At 42.3% G+C, this 26,599-nt stretch overlaps 1 protein-coding gene across 2 annotated transcripts in view; it reads right to left on the reverse strand.

Annotated features, from left to right (window-relative positions):
• TRIM9 (tripartite motif containing 9) overlaps window positions 1–26,599 on the reverse strand; it is a 100,881-nt gene that overhangs the window by 14,339 nt on the left and 59,943 nt on the right. Inside the window, exons 4-8 of one of the 2 annotated variants that reach the window (XM_070732962.1) lie at window positions 19,503–19,613; window positions 17,561–17,714; window positions 12,574–12,731; window positions 11,425–11,563; window positions 8,413–8,601 (exon numbers count right to left, since the gene is read on the reverse strand). In XM_070732962.1, coding sequence (XP_070589063.1) covers window positions 8,413–8,601; window positions 11,425–11,563; window positions 12,574–12,731; window positions 17,561–17,714; window positions 19,503–19,613 — 751 coding nt within the window. The remainder of the gene's footprint in view (window positions 1–8,412; window positions 8,602–11,424; window positions 11,564–12,573; window positions 12,732–17,560; window positions 17,715–19,502; window positions 19,614–26,599) is intronic. The other variant, XM_070732971.1, reaches the window with a different exon arrangement.

Consider the following 26,599-nt stretch of genomic DNA (forward strand, 5'->3'; position numbering starts at 1 on the left):
TATATATGCCATATATACATTATCTACTACATAAACTGTTTGTGTATGTACACACACACACACAGCTCTTCTAAAATTATATACATTCTGATTTTTACAAATGTTGGGATATGTTCTACCGGTGGTTAGGAAAAAGGATAAAGTAATTAATGTACATTTGATTAATACTTAATTTAAAAAGTTATTACGTAGTAACAGAATGTATAGTTTAAAACATAGATATAAGATTACTTATATGATTTAGGATTTGCCCCCCAAACCTGGTGTATATGACTAACTGAACAGGAGCTATAATAGAATGTTAATATAGTTAGAACTGTTATTAGGATTTGCTACACTTTTGTCCAATTTTCTTTTTTAAATGTCTTTGTGTTGTTTTGTGGATTGTGTTTACTTATGTAATTAAATAAAAGTTAATTAAAAAAATAAAATAAAATAATACACATTCAACCTCATTTACTGCAACAGGAAAAACATACCCAGAGCCCAGAAGGGAAAAAAAGAAAAAAAATTCAAACGTTTTCTACCGGTTCTGCCTAGCTGACGGTACCCATAGGAGCCCATCACTGGACACAGGATAATCCAAAAGGGAAAGGGAAAGGAAAACAAGGACACTGGCTATTGTGCAGAAGAAATCATAACTGCAGAGGGAATTCATAATTCCAGGGATGGAATTCATTTACTTTCCCTACCGTTTTTGCAAATGCAAGCATATGCTTCTGCGTATGCGCACAACCTTTCCATGCAGGTTAACAGCTTTCTGCACATGTGCTTTGCTCATGTGCATGGCTTGGATGCATACACACGGGTTAAAAATGTGTCTGTCAGGGGAGGATTCCTATTACCAACATTAACGGTGCATTGCATTATGCAACTCTGATTAGCTTGTGTGTGCGCGCGCGCACACATCCCAGGAGATTTTTTGCTTTTGTGGATGTGCAGGAATCAAAATCTTGTGAGGGGACACGCAGGGGCGAGATATTTCGGTGGGGTTTTTTTGCGCATGCGTAGAAGCAAAAAAATCACTGAAATCTCGCATGCATGCACATCCCCTCGCAAGATTTTATTTCCTACACATGTACAATAGCAAAAATCTCCTGGGACATGTGTGCACGCATGCAAGCTAACTGAAGCTGTATGCGCAGCGCAGCAATTGCTACCGGTGTGCCATCCCTTACTGCAGTGTTTCCCAACCTTGGCAACTTGTAGATATCTGGACTTCAACTCCCAGAATTCCCCAGCCAGCATTTGCTGGCAGGGGAATTCTGGGAGTTGAGGTCCAAATATCTTCAAATTGCCAAGGTTGGGAAACAATGCTTTACTGTATCGGTAGTACTGTAATCCGCAACTGGTACCTATGTAGGACGGCATAGTGCTGTAGCGGGTGGGACAGATTGGCCCAAACTGGTCTGAACCGGCTGAATACAACCTCTGCTGCAGACCCAACTTTGCTGAAGTCTCAAGGCATGCATTAAGAGCTGATGGCTCCATATACTCTTGGGAACCTCAATGATCCGACTCTGGATCCAATTTGACCACACACTCTTCCCTTAGGGCCCACCAGCTTTCCAGTCCTACCTGCCTCTCTTGTTTTATGGCTGGTCCCACTCATTGCAGCAGTCGTTTAGTGTTTAAAGCACCTTCCCCCACCTCCCCGGAGCTGCTCTATAGCCCCTACAATATATTCTGACTTCTTGGAAAATCCATTAGTGCTGCATATCTTGGAAGGAAGCAGGGGGAGGTTATGACTTTAGACAAAAGCTACAGAGCCATTTCTAGAATTGATTTCCTTCCTGGGCATCTACTTGCTGGAGATTGAAAAATGACAGGATTTGGCACTATGGTTTAGTTTAGTTTAGTTTATTTAGATTTGTATGCCGCCCCTCTCCGAAGAATCGGGGCGGCTAACAACAATAAAAAACAATGTAACAAATCTAATATTAAAAAGTAATCTAAAAAACCCCAATTTAAGAGACCAATCATACCAACAAACATACCATGTATAAATTCTATAAGCCTAGGGGGAAGGGAGAAAAAATTTTCAATTCCCCCATGCCTGACAACAGAGGTGGGTTTTAAGGAGCTTGCGAAAGGCAAGGAGGGTGGGGGCAAGTCTGATATCTGGGGGGAGCTGGTTCCAGAGGGTCGAGGCCGCCACAGAGAAGGCTCTTCCCCTGGGTCCTGCCAAATGACATTGTTTAGTCGATGGTACCCGGAGAAGGCCAACTCTGTGGGACCTAACCGGTCTCTGGGATTCGTGCGGCAGGAGGCGGTCCTGGAGATATTCTGGTCCGGTGCCACGAAGGGCTTTATAGGTCATAACCAACACTTTGAATTGTGACCGGAAACTGATCGGCAACCAATGCAGACTGCGGAGTGTTGGTGTAACATGGGCATACCTGGGGAAGCCCATGATTGCTCTCGCAGCTGCATTCTGCGCGATCTGAAGTTTCCGAACACTTTTCAAAGGTAGCCCCATGTAGAGAGCATTACAGTAGTCGAGCCTCGAGGTGATGAGGGCATGAGTGACTGTGAGCAGTGAGTCCCGGTCCAGATAGGGCCGCAACTGGTGCACTAGGCGAACCTGGGGAAACGCCCCCCTCGCCACAGCTGAAAGATGTTTCTCTAATGTGAGCTGTGGATCGAGGAGGACGCCCAAGTTGCAGACCCTCTCCGAGGGGGTCAATAATTCCCCCCCAGGGTTATTGACGGACAGATGGAATTGTCCTTGGGAGGCAGAACCCACAGCCACTCCGTCTTATCCGGGTTGAGCTTGAGTCTGTTGACACTCATCCAGACCCCAACAGCCTCCAGGCACTGGCACATCACTTCCACTGCTTCGTTGACTGGACATGGGGTGGAGATGTATAACTATGGTATGATTTCTCTATAAATTTTTAAAGAACATATTCTGATTAGGCTGCCTTCATCTCACTTCCAGTTTAAAATCAGGTCTCCCCACTTTCCCGGACACATTTTTTCTGCTGTGGACATGATATATACAGCAATTCCTCAAGAAAATGGTTGATGGCTCATAGAATGGGATGTGCCCTGTTCTCATTGATCATTTTAGGTTTCTTCAGATGGTGGGCATTGCCTTTCATGACCAACTTTGATTTGGGCTAGAGAGGTTCCTGGACATCTGATTTTCACAGAGGTGTCTTTCTAAAACAGAAGTGTTAAACTCAAGGCCTAGGGACCAGATCTGACCTGTGGGGTACTTAGATCTGACCTGTGTGTGTGTGGGGGGGAGGCTGGAAACAAGCTCCCTTTCAATTCTGTTATTCTCTATTCTATATAAGGGTGAAGACAGATTCCAGCAGACTGAGTGGATGAAACCTACTAGAATAGGTCAACGGTCATGAAGGCCGTCTCTGCAAGCGATATGGTATGCTAAGAGCACGGCAAGACACGAAAGAGGCCCTGGTCAACCACTAGGAGAAGGGAAACTCTGACTGCAAACCTCCACTGCCTTGTGGCTATATCCATCCTTGGAAAAGGCTTCAGGAGTAAACCTTGAAGCAAAATCCAGAGCTGGAGTCCTGGAAGCAGTTCAAGACTGTGTACAGCCACATTCTGATAACTCCTGCGACGTAGCTGGAACCAATCGTATTGGCCTTTGCCATCCATTGGATTATTTCAGAGACATGGAGGAGGGGGGGATCTGCTGCTTGGGTAACAGTCTATCATCCATAGTAACCTACCCAGGGTTCATGTTCTGGGGAGTCCAGAGCATGATACCATGGTCTTTCCAGACTGAAGGATGCCAATGCAATATAAAGACTTTCTACTAAATCTGCACTTCTATTCTACTAGTTTTTCTCATCATTCCTATCACCCATTTCCTCCCATGTTGACTGTATGACTGTAACTTGTTGCTTATATCCTAAGATTTTAATTAATATTGCTTCTTCATTGCTTATTTGACCCCTATGACAATCATTAAGTGTCGTACCTCATGATTCTTGACAAATGTATATTTTATTTTATGTACGCTGAGAGCATATGCATATACATTGAGCAGGGGTGGCGCAGCAGGTAGAGTGCTGTACTGCAGGCCACTGAAGCTGACTTGTAGATCTGAAGGTCAGCAGTTCAAATCTCATCACCGGCTCAAGGTTGACTCAGCCTTCCATCCTTCCGAGGTGGGTAAAATGAGGACCCGGATTGTGGGGGCCATAGCCTAGCTCTATTAAAGAAGTGCTATTGCTAACATGTTGTAAGCCGCTCTGAGTCTAAGGAGAAGGGCGGCATAAAAATCAAATAAATAAATAAATAAATAAATAAATATGCACCAAGACAAATTCCTTGTGTGTCCAATCACAGTTGGCCAATAAAATTCTATTCTATTCTATTCTATTCTATTCTAAAGGGGCCCATGTAAAAAGAATTTGGGTGACAAGAACAATATGGCAGATAGGAAGAAGGTCCCTCAAATGTTCTTCATACTTTCTGACCAGCCAAATTAATTTATTTCTGAACTCAAATCTAATGTGGACACTGAAGGACACTAAAATCATGTTCAAAAATAGCCTGACTGAAGGTTCACTGATGCAAACCCTCTCTGTTCCTCCAGTTTATCACATGGAACATTTAAAAGGCAGCTAAGCTTTCCATCCTAGGCAATGGCCTATATTGATCACACCTTAATTAGAGCATTTGGGACATGTTTTCCTGAATGTTCTCCAAGGCCAGTGGCATATCTTGGAGAAACTTCTGCTCCAGCATTTTGTGGTTGTTGACATGAATTGCAGAGCTGCAAGTACAGTAGTACCTCTAGATACGAGCTGCTCCACATGCGAGTATTCCAAGTTACGAGCCGCGCCGCGAGCGAAATTTCTGTTTGATACCCAAGCTCAAATTCGGGATACGAGCCGAGCTTCCACTAGGTGGCGCAAGAATCTCCTTGCTTCCAGTTATCTCAGCGCGAAAAACAAAGTCTAAAGGCATTCGTTCGAGATGCGAGTTGATTGACTTACGAGCTCGGGTCTGGAACGAATTAAACTCGTATGTCGAAGTACCACTGTAATTGGAAGAAATCACACCGGACTGATTTCATACAACACGTTAAATGTAAACCATAAATTCCAATTACTATATTAGTACTATATAGTACTATTATCATTGCTTAGCATAGTTATTATTACATGTCTATGACTACACCTGTGAGTTACTTAGGTGAGAAGGGTGATGTAGAAATGTGATAAATAAAAAAAAATAAAATAAATAAATGTTTCTGTAATAATAATCCATCAGTGCCTTGTGACCTAGCACTAAGTCAGAGTCTGGCTTATTCCTGAATATGGTGGGTGTCTTGTTCAAATTACTGTTAGTTACTCATATGTAAAATGGGGGATATTGATGGCCAAACTATGCTTTTGATTTAATTCATGTTTACATTTAACACGCACATTTAAAAAAGTTATAGTAGTATCTTTCAGGAAACTACTTATGGGGAGCCATTGCAATAGAGAAAGAAAGCCCCCCCACTGTTAATAATATTAATAATAATAATAATAATAATAATAATAATAATAATAATTTATTACACTTGTATGCCACCCCTCTCTGAAGACTCGGAGTGGTTAACCGGAGCGGTTAAGAAGATAATGTGAACTCTTCCATCCAAACTTACATTGTGTTTGGCTCTAAGATCCTTTTATAGATTCAAAGTAGATTTGAATGAATTTCTGAACAACTGAACACTTAATAATTTTATAAGTAATAACACATACTGAGTATAAGATGCACCAGAGTATAAGACACACCTTAGATTTTGGGGAGGAAAATAGGGAGGGGGGGAATCTGTCTACCAGACATTCTTCTGGCTAGCATCCTTAATCTGCTCAGCTTCAGCACATTATTTTATCCCCTGGTTAGGGTTTTTTTTAAAAAAAACCTTATTTGGAGAGAGTAACAATGAAAGAACCTGCAAGCCAGTAAGAACTGGAAAGATCGTTAGCACCTAATTAGGGCTGGAAAGAAACTTATTCGGAGCAAGTGGAGCAATGAAAAAAGTTTGCAAAGACTTAGGGCTGGAAAAACATTCTTCGGAGAGAGTAACAATGAAAAAGCCTGCAAGGTAAGAGCTGGGAAAATCATTAGCACCTCATTAAGGCTGGGGGGGAAAAAGCTTTGAAAAAAGCTACATTCAGAGATGCACCCAAATTTTCAGCCTCTTTTAGGGAGGAAAAAGGTGCGTCTTATACTCCAAAAATGGGTCTGCATCCCAGTGCGTATCACTATTTTGGACGCAATGAAAGCCAGCAGAATTTAACCAATAAAATGCAGATCACACTTGATCTCATTGGATCTTATATTATGGTCCCTCCAAAAGTACTGTATTAGCAACCCCAAACATTTACAGAAGAGAGAAAAAACTTACTCCATGCATTTAGTCAAAATAGTTCTTTAAAAAATATTTGTACTTGTCATTTAGGGAATGTGTCAAGATAGGTGAGCTGGGCACTCAGCAGATGCAGTTCTACGAAAACTATCTTCCCATGAAACCTTCCGCTCATAAAAATAATTTGAAAATCAGGTCTGTGGAGATAAATAATCTAATGGCCACCAGCAGATTGCATGTCAGCTGTAACAAAAAATGATTCTCATTGACCTCTTTAAGCTTGGGGGGCGGTGTTTGTGGGGAAAGCAAGGAGACATAGAAGCCACATCTTTCTTCTACTCCATATTCTTATGGTGGTTGTAGAAGCAAGGCTAAGTTAACAAGTCTTGCCCTTCTTCTAAAGTTTTCCCTAAGACAGCCTTCTCAAACATGTTCCATAGAGAGGGTCTATCAATATCTACAGAAAGAAGGAGAAGGGAACAACTCAGTTTCTACATCTGTGATGATGAACCTAAGTGTCTTGCGGAGCCCCCTCTGCAGGCACGCGAGCCATTGACCCGCTCAGCTCACTGCACATGTGCAAATGCCTCCCGGGGGCCAGCTGATTTTCAGGTCAGACAAACTCATGCTTTCTCCTCCCTTTCTGCCGCCCGTGCCTTCCCAGATCTCGGGGGGGGGGAGGTCCCGTGCGCATGTGCCAGGGCAGGATGGGTGGGAGGGGCATTGCATTCTTTGTGTGTGCATTTGCGCACCTGCAACATTGTGTGCATACACACTTTTGGCATCCCAGGGAAAAAAGGTTTGTCTATGTCCATGTGCCTTCCAATAAACGTCTCAATAATGAATAATCATTGTATCAATAATGATAAAGCTGGTATCATCTTGTCGCAGATACTGTCTTAAAATCCACCAGTATATCCCCGGGCATTGAATTATGGGTGTGGGCACTGACACATATGTGATAGCATACACACATGCTCTTTCGGCACCCAAGGAAAAAAATGTTCACCATCATTGTACAGGAAGTCCCCGAGTTACGTCGTCCCCGACGTACGATGTTTCGTCATTACGAGGACCCGGGGAAAGTTTTGAAGCCACCGCCGCTTCCATTTGGGCGAGGGGATCTCCGCGGTGGGCAGCCTTGGAAGCTACAGCAATGCAGCACCAAGAAGGACCGGCTGTTGGTCCCTTGAAGCCGGTCCTTCTCGGCGCTGCATTGCTGTAGCCTCCTAGGCTGCCCACCGTGGAGATCCCCTTGCCCAAACGTTCAGTAGGAGGCTTCGTCGGCTGTTGGTTGCTTAGAAGCCGCCACCACTGCTGCCGCTGCCGTGTAAGTCAGAATATTTGTGTAAATCAGAATATTTCGACTTACACCAAACTCGGCTTACGACGGGCCGTGGGAATGGATCCCAGTTGTAAGTTGGGGACTACCTGTATTAGGTTAACTCTGGGGGTGCAAAATAAAACACGTGGAACATTTCTGGTAACTTTTAAAACTGGCTAATACAGTCGCCTAACGTGCATTTTGGAATCAATATATATTCTAAATATAATTTGCACCTGGCCAATTTGCATATGTGTGTGTGTGTGTGTGTGTGTGTGTGTGTAGGTATGGTAAAGGGGATGGCACAATGGAGCTTCTTTATTCTATGGAAGGCAAAGGTCTCCATGCGTACTGCAGCCACAGCCGGACAGAAGCAGCTACTTGACTCGTTCTGTGAGGTTTCCTTGCTTGTTCCCTAGTGCATTTCAATGTACCACGACCTTGTCACAGAGAGACAAACATGTCACACATCTACATCATCATCAATCTTCTCCACAGGTGGAAAGCAGCAGCCCACCGACAACATAGAACAAATTGGTCCCATTTCAGATGGATGTCAAGGGCAGGATGGGGGGGGCAGGAAGAAGGGAACCCCTCCAACACAAAAATAATTATCCAAAAAGGAAAGCGAAAGCAAAACAGCAACAAAACAAGAACCACGCCCTGAAACAAAAAAACAACCAAAAAAAATGCCCAGAAGCGCAGCTCAAGAGGCAATGCTAAGCGTGCTCGGTTCACCCACCGGCCGAATTCAGAGATTGTAAAGAGGAGTGCAAACTCATTTGGTGGGACGAGGATCTGAGCTCAAAGTAGGATCTCCCCGGAAAGTTGTTTTGCAGGTTAAGGGTGGAAGAGAAAGGACTTGATCTGCGCAGCGGCAGCCTTTCCAAAGGCACTGGGAATGTCAGAGCCTGCTCCTCCGGGTCGGAGTCTAAATGTAAGATCAAGGCAAACTCAAGGTCAGAAGTCCATTGAGAAACTGTATGCCATTACATAGACGTACTTCCAACAAGCTACCATTGGCGTCAATACAACGGGAGAGGAGGGGTTGCTGTTCTAAATAATAGGATTACAATTCTAGAACAACAACAAAAATGAAATGTCATCTCCCCAGTGGGTACTTACAAAGCGACTAAGGAGAGGTGGAGGAGATCTCTCCCACCCATTAACCTGGATGTACAGGTATCCTTCACCTTACGATTGCAATTGAAACAAGCATTTAACTGAATCATGACTGATTTAATGCAGACATTAAACAAATCCAGCTTTTCCCATTGATTTGTTAGAAGCCACTTGAGAAGGTCCAAAATGGTGATTACATGATCAAGGACGCTACTACCATCAAACAAGGGTTATCTAGAAAGTAAGGTTACAAGGCCTGTAGCTCTCGCGGGGAATGTTTGTGGAGGAAATTGTTATTACTACTGTGCAGCGGGAAGCCAGTGGAAGAGAACAAGCAGAGCCAGTGCTCAGTAGATCATTGACTGGTGTTATGGTGAAGGTTAGAGATGAGCGTCCTCATTCCGTTTCCTGCCAAGTGCGAAGCATACTGTAAAATGCTACCTAAATGCTAAGGGCATAAACATTGCTGTGATATGTGCCCAAAATTTGTGCGCGATGGGTGCCCAAGAATTTTCTTGCTGCTTGATGAGTTTTGAATTTTTTGGCTGAGGAGAATGGGAATGGTGCCACTGCATTGATTGACGTTTGCTCTCTGGAGTATGGTGATAAGCCCAAGTTTCATCTTCTGTCACTATACAGTTGAGAAAAGCCTCGCTTTCAATCTCGAAATGGTCAAGAAATTCTCGGGCGGCACTGACTCTGTCAATTTTGTGAGCTTCAGTAAGCATCTTGGGCACTCATCACAGCAGCAGGTGGGTCAGGGGATGGGGCGGGGCGGGCCGCAAGACACCACAATTTCCAGGAGAAATCAGTTTGGTGTGATGGTTAAGGCATCAGGCTAGAAACTAAGCTCATCTTACAATGAGCATCCAGCCAGCTGGGTGATCTTGGGCTAGTCACTTTCTCTCAGCCTAGGAAGGAAACAGTGTGTCCAAGAACTTGGCACAATTTAATTTGGGGGGAGAGAGAAATATCCAGGTTTGCAATAGCTACTGTGCTGTCTATTCTTATGCTCAGCTTTCATTGTCAGGAATTTCCACATGTTCGGTTCATTGATAATTGCAGGTTAACATTTCTAGTCTGATATTCTTCTCAATCTCCCAGGTCAGATAGGAAAAAAAATATCAAATTATCAGGAACCCACAAACTTTTCTGTAAGAAGCTTGAATCACTACAAAAACCGCGAACTAAAGACATTGTCTATCATTTATTGTTTAAACCTACATGTCATAGCCTTCCCCTGTGTAAATTAGTCACCAGTTTACTTGAAGGATTGTAGTAGTTATAGTATTAAACAGCACCACTGGAGCAATGTCTGCAAACCATGGAGCTGTCCGAGGTCCTGAAATAGCTGATATTACCAGGTTCATTTTACCTGTTTTTAAACCACTAACCATGTCTATTTCAAAATAGATTTTCCCACCTATCAATTTATAACCAAGCTAGAACACTGCAGGGAGCAAAAACCACATATCAGTGCCATCAACAACTGGGGAAATGGGGCAATAATGGAGCATATGATAGACATATAATTGACATATAATTGATGCACCATGTCCTCCATCTTTAGAAAAGCAATTCCCAGAATGAATGAGAAATGAATCTTATAATGTGGACAGATTTTACAGAATAAGGCTTAATCCTATTCTGGAAGATAATGGGGAAAATACCATTTCAAAGTTGTAAAAATTATTTTAAACCGTTTTTAATAAAGAATAACCCTTAAAGTATTTTATGTCTTAACAATTCACATTTGGGAATGTCTCCTAAGAAATCAAATAGAAAAGATTGTATGGCTAAACAATAGGAGGCAAAGATGATAATTTGCTTCATATAACACTGAAATATTTCAGCTGATGCATTCTTAAAATATTTAACATACTCGTTTATTACATTTGTTATAGTCACCCACCGAAGAGGACTCTGGTAGCTTACACAATATATTTTCTCTTTTCTATATATCAAGAAAACTTTTAAATTGGCAATAAGAAACCCATATTGCTTTTTTAAAATAAAAGCTCTAAATTTGACACTCTTGATCACATTTTGAAGTGTAAGTCTTTGTGTAACAGGTTTTTCTACAAGTATTATCCTAATTTGACACATATGGAAGGCACCAGCTTAGGAAACAGTGCTCTAAATTTTATTTTGTGCATTCTGAAGAGGTTTTATAATTTAAAGCAATTAACTAAATTATTATTATGTTAGTGGAAGTTAAGGCACAAGAGGTTGTCAAGATCCAAAAGAGACCAGAAGAAGTTAAAGGAAAGTCCAAGAATTAGAACAAGCTCAAATACGGACACAAGCCCTCTATGAATTTCTGCATATCCAATTCATGCACTCTGTTCCCCAAGTGCTTTTGCAATTGAAAAACGAACAAAGAGTATTCCTTGACCAACTTTCTTTCTTTTTTTTGTCTGCTACTTTTTGGGGTTGGATAAAAGGAGACTCCAACTTGACAATTAGAATAAGAAATCTGGTTCAAACAAACAGTGCTGAGATGGGCAACATCTTGTTTCCTCATGTGCGCATAGAGAAAAGTTATATTCCATGAGAAAAAGTTTTCAAACCCCAAACAAACATGTACAGTATATATACTCTTCTGTAGAAAACCCTTCCGATCAGAACTTACCCTCTGAGGTCTGCAGGACTAAGGTCTTGCTGTAGGGGCTGACCCCTGTCTTGTTGAAGGCCTTTACCCGAGCACTGTAGGTGCTGTTGAAGTGCAGACCATCCACAGTGCACATGGTCTCCTTCCCAACGTAAACCTCCTAAACACAAAACACACAAAATTGCCTTTTAGGAGTCAGATTCAGAGGCAGGTTCCTCTTTTCTGCCTACCGGTGCGCCGTACATGCATCATGCTACCGGTGCGCGCCTGATGGTGGGCACACACATGCGCTCCCAGTGCATGCAGGTGTGCATGTTGATGCAAGATTTGGCTTCCTGGGCATGCACAGAAGCTGAATCTTGCGTGAGGATGCTTGTGCGTGAGATTTTGCCAATTTGGGGCAATTTCTTTGTTTCCACACGTGCATTCACCAATTTCCCAAAATTGGTGAAATTTCGCCTGCGTGAATGTCCTCACATGAGATTTGGCTACCTGCGCATGTGCAGAAGCCAAATCTCGTGCTGACGTGCCTGCCCACCCGCCGGTCAGCTGGAGCCGTGCACGTTGCTCCATTTTTCCAACCGGGACTGCCCACCTGACCATTCTAGCTGCAACCCATTACTGGTGTACATGAGTCCCCTTGTGAGATTTTGCTTCAGCGCATGCTCAGAAGCAAAAAAACACCCAAAATTAATAATAATGTTTTTTTGCTTTTGAGCATGCACAGTAGCCAGGCAGTAGCCCACCGCTGTGGCAGTGGAGCTGTTGCACAAAAAAATGGGTAATCGGTGGCCCACTACCGGACTACCGCACCGAGGCGCACCAGTAGAAACCCACCTCTGGTCAGATTACTTATTTTCTCATTTGTCAAGTTCTGGCAGTAATTCTTCCAAATTAGCAGCGGGGGTTCTCATGTTTCCCAACACGCCATTCTAACATTTGGAAACATAAGGGATAAAGCTAGCCTTCCCTAACTTGCTGTGGGTGCTAGAGTACTGTACAATTGCGAGCAGAGGCTGGATTAAATTTCTGCATCAGAGTGACCTAATTTTTCCAGGACAAGGGTGACGGTTGGAGCTCCAGTTCAAACATAGTCCAATTAGGTCTGCTCATCAGGTAGCCAAATTCCTTTCCATACTCACCTCACTTTTTAAAAAATTAATTGCTTACCCTGAACTGACCACCATTCCCATCATCCAGTTCCAAGATGTATCCTTCCGCCTGCACTGTGGACAGAGGTGGCTGCTTCCATGACAATGTGGCACTGTTGTTTTCGGTACAACATTCTTCCAGTTGAAGGATTGGCGGTGCTGGCACTGGGGAGGAAGCTAAACAGAAATTAGTGTAACCCCGACTTCTACCTCCACCCAAGATGCAAATTGCGGCTTCTGGATTCAAGAAGAGTTAGCTTGGTCCTAGAGTAGAGATCCAAGAATATTCCACTTGATAGCAAAGATATTCAATGAGGATACTTCATATGGAGAACATCAACAGGTGTTCGGTGTTGCTGCAAAACTCTGTCTATATCAGTGCTTCTCAACCTTGGCTGCTGGAAGATGTGTGGACTTCAACTCCCAGCTCTGCTGGCTGGGGAATTCTATTTATTTATTTATTTTATTTTATTTTATTTATTCTTTGTCCAATATACAATACATATGGAAGAGAATAGACATTAAGTAATATATATAAAGATAGTAAGTAAAAAAGAAGAGAAGTAGATGGGAGGGAGAGAATATATATGATATATGAGATAAGGAAAGACAATTGGACAGGGGACGAAAGGCACACTAGTGCACTTATGTACGCCCCTTACTGGCCTCTTAGGAACCTGGAGAGGTCAATCATGGAGAGTCTAAGGGAGAAATGATGGGGGTTGGGAGTTGACACTATTGAGTCCAGCAATGAGTTCCACGCTTCAACAACTCGATTGTTAAAGTCATATTTTTTACAGTCAACTTTGGAGCGGTTAATATTAAGTTTGAATCTGTTGCGTGCTCTTGTGTTGTTGCGGTTGAAGCTGAAGTAGTCGTTGACCGGAAGGATGTTGCAGCATATGATCTTGTGGGCAATACTTAAATCGTGTTTTAGGCGCCGCAGTTCTAAGCTTTCAAGACCTAGGATAGTTAGTCTATTTTCGTAGGGTATTCTGTTTCGAGTGGAGGAGTGAAGGGCTCTTCTGGTGAAATACCTTTGGACGTTTTCAAAAGTGTTGATGTCTGAGATATTGTGTGGGTTCCAGACAGATGAGCTGTATTCGAGAATGGGTCTGGCATAAGTTTTGTAGGCTCTAGTCAGTAGTGTGAGATTGCCAGAACAGAAGCTACATAGTATCAGGTTAACAACTCTGGAAGCCTTTTTGGCGATATTGTTGCAGTCAAAGTCCAAACATCTTCCAGTGGCCAAGGTTGAGAAACACTGGTCTCTATATATCATATTTTGGAATGCTTTGATTGAACGAGGCTACATCGTGAAATAACCTGATTCTGAAGCCTCTCTTGGATGTTTATAAAGGGGTTAACTTCCATGAACCAGTAAATTGTGAGCTAAAGAATTTGGGCTCATACACCAACTCAGCTAAAATGTTTTGATCTGAGAGCAAATCTACAAATTAACAGCTTCAGAAAGTTCATGAAACATGTTTGTTGATTCTGAGAAAACAAGCTAAAGCCAACTTTTATTTTCTGTTTTTTTAGAGAATTCTTTTATTTTTAGATTGTTGATTCAAACCATGTTCGAAGATAGTTTTCAATTTTTTTCTTTACTTGGCATCCCTGCCTGTTGTGGTTCATTGTGCTCTGGTACACACAAGACAGCACAAGAAGAATCAGATCAAAGAAAGAATGTTATTGAGGATATGAATGCAGAAACATAAAAGGGCAAATAAATAAGTCCCAGTAATATATTTTCTCTCTCCCCACCAGAAAAAAAGAACGAAATTCAGAGTGGTTAAATCTTTGTATGCCCAACACTGTAGCAAAGAAACTTGAAAGAAAAATATGTGCATTTAGTATTCTGAGAAACTGAAATTATTTTTAATGAATGTGACATTCACATTCAATGTGACATTCACAGAGAAGGATTTAGGGGTAGTGATTTCTGACAGTCTCAAAATGGGTGAACAGGGCAGTCAGGCGGTAGGGAAAGCAAGTAGGATGCTTGGCTGCATAGCTAGAGGTATAACAAGCAGGAAGTGGGAGATTGTGATCCCCTTATATAGAGCGCTGGTGAGACCACTTTTGGAATACTGTGTTCAGTTCTAGAGACCTCACCTACAAAAAGATATTGACAAAATTGAACGGGTCCAAAGACGGGCTGCAAGAATGGTGGAAGGTCTTGAGCATAAAACGTATCAGGAAAGACTTAATGAACTCAATCTGTATAGTCTGGAGGACAGAAAGAAAATGTGGGACATGATCGAAACATTTAAATATGTTAAAGGGTTAAATAAGGTTCAGGAGGGAAGGTGTTTTTAATAGGAAAGTGAACACAAGAACAAGGGGACACAATCTGGAGTTAGTTGGGGGAAAGATCAAAAGCAACGTGAGAAAATATTATTTTACTGAAAGAGTAGTAGATCTTTGGAACAAACTTCCAGCAGACGTGGTTGGTAAATCCACAGTAACTGAATTTAAACGTGCCTGGGATAAATATATATCCATTGTAAGATAAAATACAGGAAATAGTATAAGGGCAGACTAGATGGACCATGAAGTCTTTTTCTGCCGTCAGTCTTCTATGTTTTTGTTTCTATAACATTTCCTAGGTTACTGAGCTGTTGACTATAGTTAGGCCATCCAACAGTATAAAGACTCATATAGTAGCAAGCACATCATGTTATAATCTCCAAACTCTGAGCTTTCAGAATTGTTCTTAATGGTTTTTTAATGGATGAAAAAGCCTGGGGCAGACCTGGTTAATGTTAGGAAAGGAGCTGCCAGGGTAGACCTGAGGTTAGGTGAGACTGGGTATGTTTCCTTTTAATGATGTTGCCACTCCATTGCAATCTTATTTGAAGATCAATGACAAAAGGGAAATAAGTTTCAGAAGTAATCAATTTTACTTCGGGTGAAAGTTCCCACCTCTCCAAAAATTCTATCTTGAAATTCAGTAGCAAATCCCAAATTATTTATGCATTTTTATTAGTTAGCTATGAAAACAAGAGAGAAAATCCCACATGATGATGAAATTTCTTATTGGTTTCCAAAATAAGATACATAAGCCACTAGTTTGGCTTAACTCATCTCAAGTGAGTAAAAACCAAAATGTCACTTAGGATGGATTCTGTCCCTTTATGCCAGTGGTACTTAACCTGAGGGTCAGGAGTCAGGACCCCTTTGGGGGTCGAACAACCGTTTCATGGGGGTCACCTAAGGCCAAGGGAAAAGACAAATTTCCCATGGTGTTAGGAACTAAAGCTTCTATTCTGGTGCCTTGGACATATTTTTACAATCCGACCAATCAGGCGTTTACAGTGGAGATGTCCCTCTGACCTTCGTGCCAATCAGCTTAAAGCTCTCTTGAGAGAATTGGCGCTAAACTTATGGCTGGGGGTCACCACAACATGAGGAACCGTAGTAAAGAGTCACAGCATTACAAAGGTTGAGAACCACTACTTTACGCAATAGGATATTTCAACTGTGGATGGGTAGATTCAGTTATTTTATTCTGACCATCCATAGATGGCACCTCCTAGAAGGAGAAATATCTAGCTGTTGAGGACTTAATATATCGATTATATAAACCCCATTCATATATTACAGGATTTGCTTTTCTGTTAAGCTGTTTAGTGTTAAGCCATTGTAAGCAGTAAAGGGTTGCAAAAGATTTTACTACCACACTGTGGGCGTGTCTTATTTTGTGGGTGTGGCTTGGCAGCCATGTGACCAGGCGGCAGTGGCTTGATGATCATGTGACTGGGGGGTGGCTTAAAGGCCACGTGACTGGCTTAAAGTTGGCCAACTTGATGTCACTCACGTCAAGGGTGCCTGGCCTCTCCTCGCCTGAAAGAGATACAATTTCCCTATCTATTTACTATTATAGAACATCCAAAATATACTATTTAATTCTATGTTTTATATATATTGGGATTGTTTTATGAATTTTTTTTACAATTTAAAATTGTAATTAGATTGGTGGGAATTGGATTTGTTACTATGTACTGTTTTTATTATTGTTGTGAGCCGCCCCGAGTTTGCGGAGAGGGGCGGCATATAAACCCAATAAATCTAATCTAATCTAATGTATATATGCCATATGTTTACATACATATTATGTATACAAATATAAAATACAAAAATATACATTATGTACTATGTATATACACACACACACTTCTAAAATTATACACATTCAATCTCACTTACTGTGATAGGAAAAACATACCCAGAACTCAGAAGGGGAAAAAAGAAAAAAAAATCAAAATATTTCTACCGGTTCTGTGTACCTGACCAATTTTTTTTGACCGGTTTGGCGTACCTGACCATACCCATAAGAGCCCATCACTGATTGTAAGACCTGAGTTCTAGTCCTACCTCAAGCATAGAAGCTAACTAGGAGAACTTCAGGCAGTCACTTTGATCTTAGGAAAAAAGCAGTGGACAATTTCCAAAACCTCTAGCTAGAAAGAAGTTCTAGGTAGACTTGCCTGTGTAACTGCCAGGAATTAGGACTGATGCAATTCCATACCACACCACACATTACATATGATATAAATATGTAATATTTATACAATATTACATGTATATAATATGTATATAGTTTATGTAATTATAATTATGTGAGGCGGGGGGAAAATAACATCTATTGGCTACACATCGTCCATTGTGTTCCTGGTGGCCCAGAGTGAGCCTTATTTCCTTCTGAGAACGGGAGGATACTGATAGGCAAACATTTTATTATTATTTATTTTATTTATTATTTAGATTTGTATGCCGCCCCTCTCCGCAGACATTGGATTAGACAATCCAGATTAGACAAATGGGATGAGTCCAAGAATGTGTGAGAGTAGGACATAGTTCTTTCTCCCTTTCACGCTGTTTAAATCTGTAGAACCGTCATTATTTTAATACAGTTTTAATAATATGGATATTTAAGATAGCTTTGGGTAGCACTTTAAGTCAATTGCTCCTTTGAAAGCACACCGACAAAATACATTTACATTTCATTTGCACGAAGTCGAGTTGGTGGATGGACTGCAACAAAGGGGCACTGTCGAGGTTGAGGTCGAAGTCTGTGGTCATCCTTGGGGAGAGCGTCCCTTTCCCCCACTGATCCTCAGTCAGGTGCACCCTTCGGATCAGTGCATCGGAAATCTGTTGAGAAGGAAAAGCCAAGAATCATCGTAGTTATGCATAGATCTCTGTAAGAAACCACTGGGAGAAGAATAGTTTGGGAGGATAATGACAACAGCATTTAAAGAATTTATGAGTTCCAACTTCTTGTAAGATAGAAAATTAATCCAGGAAGGGAGATGCAAATAAGGATGGGATTGTAATGACCTTCCACAGGATTCAATGGGAATTGGATTTAGGTGTTTGGGGAGATGCTTTGAAGCTATCTTGTCGAAGGAGCCTGAATAGCATAGCCTTCCCCCACTTTCATGTATTCTTGCCTCAACACATTTTGGTTGAGAGGATCCCAACACAATCCCAACCAAGGACTGATTCAGTTTAGATTCAGAGGAATCATTGACTCTGTCATCTGCACCTCTGTAACTGTCTGGTTTGGTTCTGCAACCCAATAAGACCGACACAAACTTCAGAGGATAATCAGAAATGCAGAAAAAACAATTGCTGCCAACCTGCATTCCATTGTATACTTCGTGTATATTGCACAGGTCAAAAAGAGGGCAGTAAAAATATTTACTGACCCCTCGCATACTGGACACAAACTGTTTAAACTCCTACCCTCAAAACGTCGCTATAGAGCACTGCACACCAAGACAGTTACACACAAGAACAGTTTATCTCCGAACGCCATCACTCTGCTAAACAAATAATTCCCTCAATACTGTCAAATTATTTACTAAATCTGCACTACTATTGTTACCAGTTTTTTCTCATCATTCCTATCATTTATTATTTGGATTTATATGCCGCCCCTCTCTGAAGACTCGGACTATCATCTATCTCCTCCCACTTATGACTGTATGACTGTAATTTGTAGTTTGTATCCTTAAGATTTTTATTAATATTGATTGTTTCCTTATTGCTTATAGAATAGAATAGAATTTTTATTGGCCAAGTGTGATTGGATACACAAGGAATTTGTCTTGGTGCATATGCTCTCAGCGTACATAAAAGAAAATATACATTTGTCAAGAATCATGTGGTACAACACTTAATGATTGTCATAGGGGTCAAATAAGCAATGAAGAAGCAATATTAATAAAAATCTTAAGGATACAGGCAACAAGTTACAGTCATACAGTCAACATGGGAGGAAATGGGTGAAAGGAATGATGAGAAAAACTAGTAGAATACAAGTGCAGATTTAGTAGAAAGTCTGACAGTGTTGAGGGAATTATTTGTTTAGTAGAGTGATGGCGTTCGGAAAAAAACTGTTCTTGTGTCTAGTTGTCTTGGTGTGCAGTGCTCTGTAGCAACGTTTTGAGGGTAGGAGTTGAAATAATTTGTGTCCAGGATGTGAGGGGTCAGTAAATATTTCCCCCGCCCTCTTTTATTTGACCTCTATGGCAAACTTTAAGTATTTTACCTCATGATTCTTGACAAATGTATCTTTTTAAAAAAATGTACACTGAGGACATATGAACCAAATACAAATTCCTGGTGTGTCCAATCACACTTGGCCAATAAAGAATTCTATTCTATTCTATTCTATTCTATTCTACTCTATTCTATTATCTATTCTATTCTATTATCTATTCTATTCTCTATCTATCTATCTATCTATCTATCTATCTATCTATCTATCTATCATCTATTCCATTCCATTCCATTCCTTTAAAAAAATTGTAGTGACATCAGGAAATTGGCCCTTTTGAAACATCGCAACGTGTTACTCATCTCACAGTGGGCGAAGCCATGAGAAGAGCCAATCCATACTTTCCCTAACTGGAAAGGGAAAGAAAAACCAGTCACCTGCAAGAATCCACTGGGGTCATTCTCTTTGATGACCTCCAGACAGTATTCCATCAGCCCCGTGGTCTGGCGCAGCTTCACTGTGCAGTGTGAGATCTGATCACGTACCACCTGCAATAAAACACAGATATTATAAATACCTGCTTAGACCAGGTGGAGATGCTTTTGCAGATAAGGGCCGGGGCTGGAGAATCGGGGACAGGGTGTTCCTGCCAGAAATGCAATGGATCCCTTATTCCTCATTGCCCCTGAGCTGATTTTGCTGGGTGCCGCAAAGTCTAAGAAACCTTAAGGGCTTGGGATTCTAATTTTGGAAAATGCCCCACAGTCTGCTTCATTCTAACCCTACGCAAAACCAAAACCGCTTCCTCAAACCATAGTATTTGTTAATGTGCTTGGAGGCAGCAATGTGCAATCCTGATGGAATTTGACAGCAGCCTGATAGGCACTCAGAGTATATGGGGGTCAACCGTCCTGCTGCCAGTGATTCTGTTTTAACAATTGCTTCTCCCATAAATAGAGGAAAAAATAAATTGGCTGCATTCTTACTAAGGCATAAGACGGTTTATACGACCTTGGTTTAGCACGTGGGGTGAATCTGGCCCAGTGGTGGGTTGCTATCAGTTTACAACAGTTCGGGCAAAATGGTAGTGCAGCAGGAGGCTCCACCCACCCGCCCGGATGTCATCAAAGATGATCTGTGCATGTGCAGAAGGTTCAGCATCAGTATTGGGCTGCAGCTGGTATGCTCAGCTGTGCAGTTATGGTGGTTCATGCGCGCAAGATTTTACCAATTTTGGGCGGGTTTTGCTTCCACGCATGCATGGTAGCAAAGAAATTCCACTGGGCGCCACTAACAGAATTGGCATCAGTTCTATTTCCTCATAGGCAAGGACCATTCAGGGCCCTGTGCATTGGAGCAAAGGAAAGAGACGATCACTGGAACTATCACAATCTTGTGTTCAAAACTTTCTCAGCTGACTCTCAGTTTCTCTCTTCAAAGGCCAGGTGTTGCGTGTCTTTGCTTTTGAAGGGCAGATATATCAAGAATGACACCAAAAGCTTCTGGTTCATTATAAACAATGGGAACTTGGAGCAGGATTTAAATAAACGTTTTCAGGCTCTGCCAATATAGAGCACTCATGTTTGGAAATAAAAAGAGAGGTATTAAAATTGGACCCTGAATCTTCTCCAGTTCCTCCATCTTCAGTATTATATTATTATTATTATTATTTATTTATTATTTATTTATTTATTATTTGGATTTGTATGCCGCCCCCTCCCCAGAGACTCCCCAGAGACTCCAGGTGGCTCACAACAATAAAACAGTACAAATCCAATAGTTAAGACATGTTAAAACCCTTGATATAAAACACAACCGTACTACTCATACAGACCATACATAAAGCGGAAACGGCCCAGGGGAATCAATTTCCCCCATGCCTGATGGCAGAGGTGGGTTTTAGGAAGTTTGCGAAAGGCAAGGAGGGTGGGGGCAATCCTAATCTCCAGGGGGAGTTGATTCCAGAGGGTTGGGGCTGCCACAGAGAAGGCTCTTCCCCTGGGTCCCGCCAGACGACATTGTTTCATCGACGGGACCCAGAGAAGGCCAACTCTGTGGGACCTAACTGGTCGCTGGGATTTGTGCGGCAGAAGGCAGTCTCGGAGATATTCCGGTCCGATGCCATGAAGGGCTTTATGGGTCATAATCAACACTTTGAATTGTGACCAGAAACTGATCGGCAACCAATGCAGACTGCGGAGTTTTGGTGTAACATGGGCATACCTAGGGATTATAATCCTGGTGTGGTTTTCTCCAAACATTCCAGAGTGCAAGAAACAGCTGATGATTCAAGATGAGGTTTGCAGTTCTCATTGTAGCCACAGCATTCATAGCATTTAGATTTATATACCGCTTCACAGTGCTTTACAGCCCTCTCTAAGCAGTTTACAGGGAGTAAGCATATTACCCCTAGCAATCTGGGTCCTCATTTTACCGACCTTGGAAGGATGGAAGGCTGAGTACAACTTGAGCCTACTGAGATTCGATCTGCCAAACCGTTGGCAACCGGTGATCAGCAGAAGTAGCGGGCAGTACTGCACTCTAACCACTGCACCACCAAGGCTCATCTCCCCCTTTGAAATGAATAGAAATGTGGGAAGTCAGAAAGGCTTTGGGCCATTGGACTTCCTGAGAGTTGGTCCACACAACTTGAAGTAGCTGAGGACAAGGAACACTACTCTAGAACAGGAGTGTCAAAATCAATTTAATTGAGGGCAAAATGTTAAGGTTAAGGTTAAGGTTGTGCTTAACATGGAGAAGGCAGGGTGGACATGGTTAGGGTGGGGACAGCAGTGGTGGCCTCTGCCAGCAAAAATGGGCTAGCTAGCTCTGTTTTTAGCTGCGACAGCCTCCTGCAAGCCTCTGCCAGCAAAAATGGAGCTTGTGAGTCCTCATTTTCATTAGCAGAGGCACTATGAGCAAGTCCAGGGTAGCTCCATACATCAGATCTAAGCACCCTGTGTTCTGTCCCAACGATGAGGGCCCCCCCCCAGGAATTGGTACACACACACACACTGATTTAATACGAATTATTTACTCCTAATATTTTCTATATTTTATAGAAAGATTATGTTTTCTATTAAAAGTTCAAGAAATCATAAAGGAGGCTATTTGATGAGACAGCTGCTAATTCATGTCTTAACAACTGGCAACAAATATCCCAACAAATATCCTTCTCTGTAACTTACGCAAGGTTGACAGCAAGCCCAGAGTTCATTATCAAGAAATCAGAGAAGTCAGATTTTAACATCACAAGCCGAACAAGAATGTCCGAGAGAGAGAGAGAGAGAGAGAGAGAGAGAGAGAGAGAGAGAGAGAGAGAGAGATGACCCAAAACTACAGAATGATGTTGACTTCCACATTGAAGCATCGTATGGCTAAGCCTTAAATAGCCTAAGGGCTTGGCCAATTGTTCTACAGATCTATTCATACAGAGACCTCCTCTTGCTTAGCCACTCCTGCCTTCTGGAAACTCTGCATACCCTAGCATCACGAAGAGGCTCCTCCTCTTTTCCTGAGTCACTCATGTGCACCCCGGGAGGTGCAGAAGGCCCTGGTTGGCTTTCAGCCCCCCGACACCACATCCTCTCTGACCTCCTCGTATCAAACTCAGGTGCCAGATACATGGGCCTATGGTACTGCACCACAACTGTCTCTTGATCCTCGGCATCTGTGACCAGCTGCGTGTAACACGGAGAGGCTATAACACCCTGCGGGCTGGATAAGGCAACCAGGCCTTGAGCTTGACACTCCTGCCCTGGAATTTTACCAAATTCTCTCCTAAGATGTTTACCAAGCAAATACTTTTTCATCAGATTAAATGAAAATGGTAGAGAAGATGCAGGAAAAATTCTTTCCCCAATACTAGATGTGCTGTTGAGCAGCTAACTAAATAACACCAATAGGAAGCTATAGGCGCTACTCCAAATATTAAATGGGTCCAGTAGCTAAGTGGAAGGGAGCGGGTTGGACTAGAAGACCTCCAAGGTCCCTTCCAACTCTATTATTCTGGAAGAGTACTGGTCAAACCCAAATTAAGAAAGGAATAATAATTTATAATAATAATTTATTAGATTTGTATGCCGCCCCTCTCCAAGCCAGCCAACCCATCAATTTCTTCCCCTTTCTTGTGCTGCTGAGAGGGAATTTGCTGGCATTACTGTTCCCAGCCTTGAAATCAGAAAAGGGGAGGGAGCTACATCTCACACTGGCTTAGCTTAGGGATTTCACAGGAAGGCAGAAATAGTGACAATGCTTCATTTGAGGGATGGCACTAATTCCACAGTTGGCCACTAGAGGGACTCGTGTGACATCTTCAATTATGAAGCCTAGGGACATGTGGAAGTCACATTTTTAAGGCTTTCGGGATCAGGGGCAGCTTTTCGCTGACCCCATTCTCACAAGGTGCATAACCCACTTGGCTGCTAGCCCAGTCAAATCTCCTGATGGGTGATTGTAATAGCATGCAATCATTTTAATGAGTAAAGCTACAAAACCACTGATTAATTGGAGAGGGGCAGCATACAAATCTAAATAATAATAATAATAATAATAATAATAATAATAATAATAATAATAATAATAATAATAATAATAATCGTCATCATCATCTTATGAGTAGGTTCTCATTGAGTATTTCAACTGGGGAAAAAAGAGAGGAAAATACAGCATCTGGTTGCCGCATGGATCATTTGCCCAAGCGAAATACAAAATATAGTGTTTCCTCTGCATTTCCTTTTGACTCTGATCTTTTATTAAAAAGAAGAAAGAAATGTTTTTTTTAAGTATCACATTTTTTAGAACGCTGCTCTAGAACGAAAAGGCAGCCTGCAGTGTTAGATCATAGCTATGTTTTAGGAAAGAAAGATTCTATTATCTCCTTATGTTCTTTACAGCTTAAGCGCAGCTTCCTTGTTCTCTCCAGATAACGTCATCAATTATTCCCTTGTTTACTCAGAGTTCGCATTTTCAGAATACCATTGGAGGAATCACCATCTGCTCCCAAATGTATGCATCTCAGGGAGATGGTTAACTAATTAAAGGTACATCTCTACGCTTTTTAAAAATTGTATCTCGTGAAGATAGAAACCCCAAATTCAGTATACTGTATCGTGTGAGGACATCCAGGCGACAGAGAGAGGAAAGCCAACCCTCCTAGAAGAATGAAATATTTTGAGAAATACTGTACTTTAAAAGGCAGAATATTATATTTCCCCAAAGGAGAAAAACATTTTTAAAGACAGAAAGCAGCCCTATTCTATTCTATTCTATTCTATTCTATTCTATTCTACTCTACTCTACTTTATTCTATTCTATTCCATTCTATTCCATTCCATTCCATTCTATTCATTGGGCCAGGCTATACATAGCAAGTTGACCTCTGGGGGGTTCCCGCTTACTTCCGCTATGAGTGCAGTTGCATGCGCAGCTCCGGGTGACCGGTGGTTGTGCGTGCATGTCCGGCATGCCACGTGCACATCAGAGCAATATTTTGATTCTGCGCAAGCGCAGGAAGTAACTCTTGTGAGAAGATGCGCGGGTACGTGAGATTTTGGCATGCGCGGAAGCAAAACATTGCCAAAGATTACCAAAATCTCACATGTCCACATGTCATATCACAATATTTTGTTTCCTGCACAAACACAGAAGCCAAATCTCATTCTGACATGCACACACGCCGGTCATTCGGAGGTGCACGCACAGCTCATTTTCGCTACTGGAATGCCGTCCTCCCCCCAACATCAAGGTAGGAACCCAATTCTGCTGTTACCAAAGTAACTGTTGTCCTGTGAGTGTTAATCTGCATGGAAATTGTTCCGCTGGGTTAAGTGCACCAGGGATGAAATGCTACCAGTTCAGACCAGTTCAGGTGTACTGGTAGCGGTGGTTGTTCACTGAACTGGTAGTGACAGCTGGCTGGCTACACCCCCGAACTGGTCCCGCAATCGCTGCTCATTCGCTCTGCAAGCGGATGTCCCAGGAAGGCACATGGGGTGTGCAGACTTCGATCTATCCCCATTTCTCCTTGGCACGCTGCCTTGGCAGTCCTAGCACTCCCCTGCCCTCACCACCAGTGGAGGGAGGCTCCAATCTTGGTGTCCTACAGGGGAACCACTAGAGCCGGGTACAGCCTGCACTTGATGGGCAAGGATGTGAATCTGTACTTGATGGGCAAGGATGTGAATCTGTACTTGATGGGCAAGGATGTGAATCTGTACTTCATGGGCAAGGATGTGAATCTGTACTTCATGGGCAAGGATGCGAATCTGTACTTGATGGGCAAGGATGTGAATCTGTACTTGATGGGCAAGGATGTGAATCTGTACTTGATGGGCAAGGATGCGAATCTGTACTTGATGGGCAAGGATGCGAATCTGTACTTGATGGGCAAGGATGCGAATCTGTACTTGATGGGCAAGGATGTGAATCTGTACTTGATGGGCAAGGATGCGAATCTGTACTTGATGGGCAAGGATGTGAATCTGTACTTGATGGGCAAGGATGCGAATCTGTACTTGATGGGCAAGGATGTGAATCTGTACTTGATGGGCAAGGATGTGAATCTGTACTTGATGGGCAAGGATGTGAATCTGTACTTGATGGGCAAGGATGCGAATCTGTACTTGATGGGCAAGGATGCGAATCTGTACTTGATGGGCAAGGATGCGAATCTGTACTTGATGGGCAAGGATGTGAATCTGTACTTGATGGGCAAGGATGCGAATCTGTACTTGATGGGCAAGGATGTGAATCTGTACTTGATGGGCAAGGATGCGAATCTGTACTTGATGGGCAAGGATGTGAATCTGTACTTGATGGGCAAGGATGTGAATCTGTACTTGATGGGCAAGGATGTGAATCTGTACTTGATGGGCAAGGATGCGAATCTGTACTTGATGGGCAAGGATGCGAATCTGTACTTGATGGGCAAGGATGCGAATCTGTACTTGATGGGCAAGGATGTGAATCTGTACTTGATGGGCAAGGATGCGAATCTGTACTTGATGGGCAAGGATGTGAATCTGTACTTGATGGGCAAGGATGTGAATCTGTACTTGATGGGCAAGGATGTGAATCTGTACTTGATGGGCAAGGATGTGAATCTGTACTTGATGGGCAAGGATGCAAATCTGTACTTGATGGGCAAGGATGTGAATCTGTACTTGATGGGCAAGGATGTGAATCTGTACTTGATGGGCAAGGATGCGAATCTGTACTTGATGGGCAAGGATGTGAATCTGTACTTGATGGGCAAGGATGTGAATCTGTACTTGATGGGCAAGGATGTGAATCTGTACTTGATGGGCAAGGATGCGAATCTGTACTTGATGGGCAAGGATGCGAATCTGTACTTGATGGGCAAGGATGCGAATCTGTACTTGATGGGCAAGGATGTGAATCTGTACTTGATGGGCAAGGATGCGAATCTGTACTTGATGGGCAAGGATGTGAATCTGTACTTGATGGGCAAGGATGTGAATCTGTACTTCATGGGCAAGGATGCGAATCTGTACTTGATGGGCAAGGATGTGAA

The sequence above is a fragment of the Erythrolamprus reginae genome, chromosome 1, assembly GCF_031021105.1.
Source record: "Erythrolamprus reginae isolate rEryReg1 chromosome 1, rEryReg1.hap1, whole genome shotgun sequence".
In the NCBI taxonomy this organism is placed as follows: Eukaryota; Metazoa; Chordata; class Lepidosauria; order Squamata; family Dipsadidae; genus Erythrolamprus; species Erythrolamprus reginae.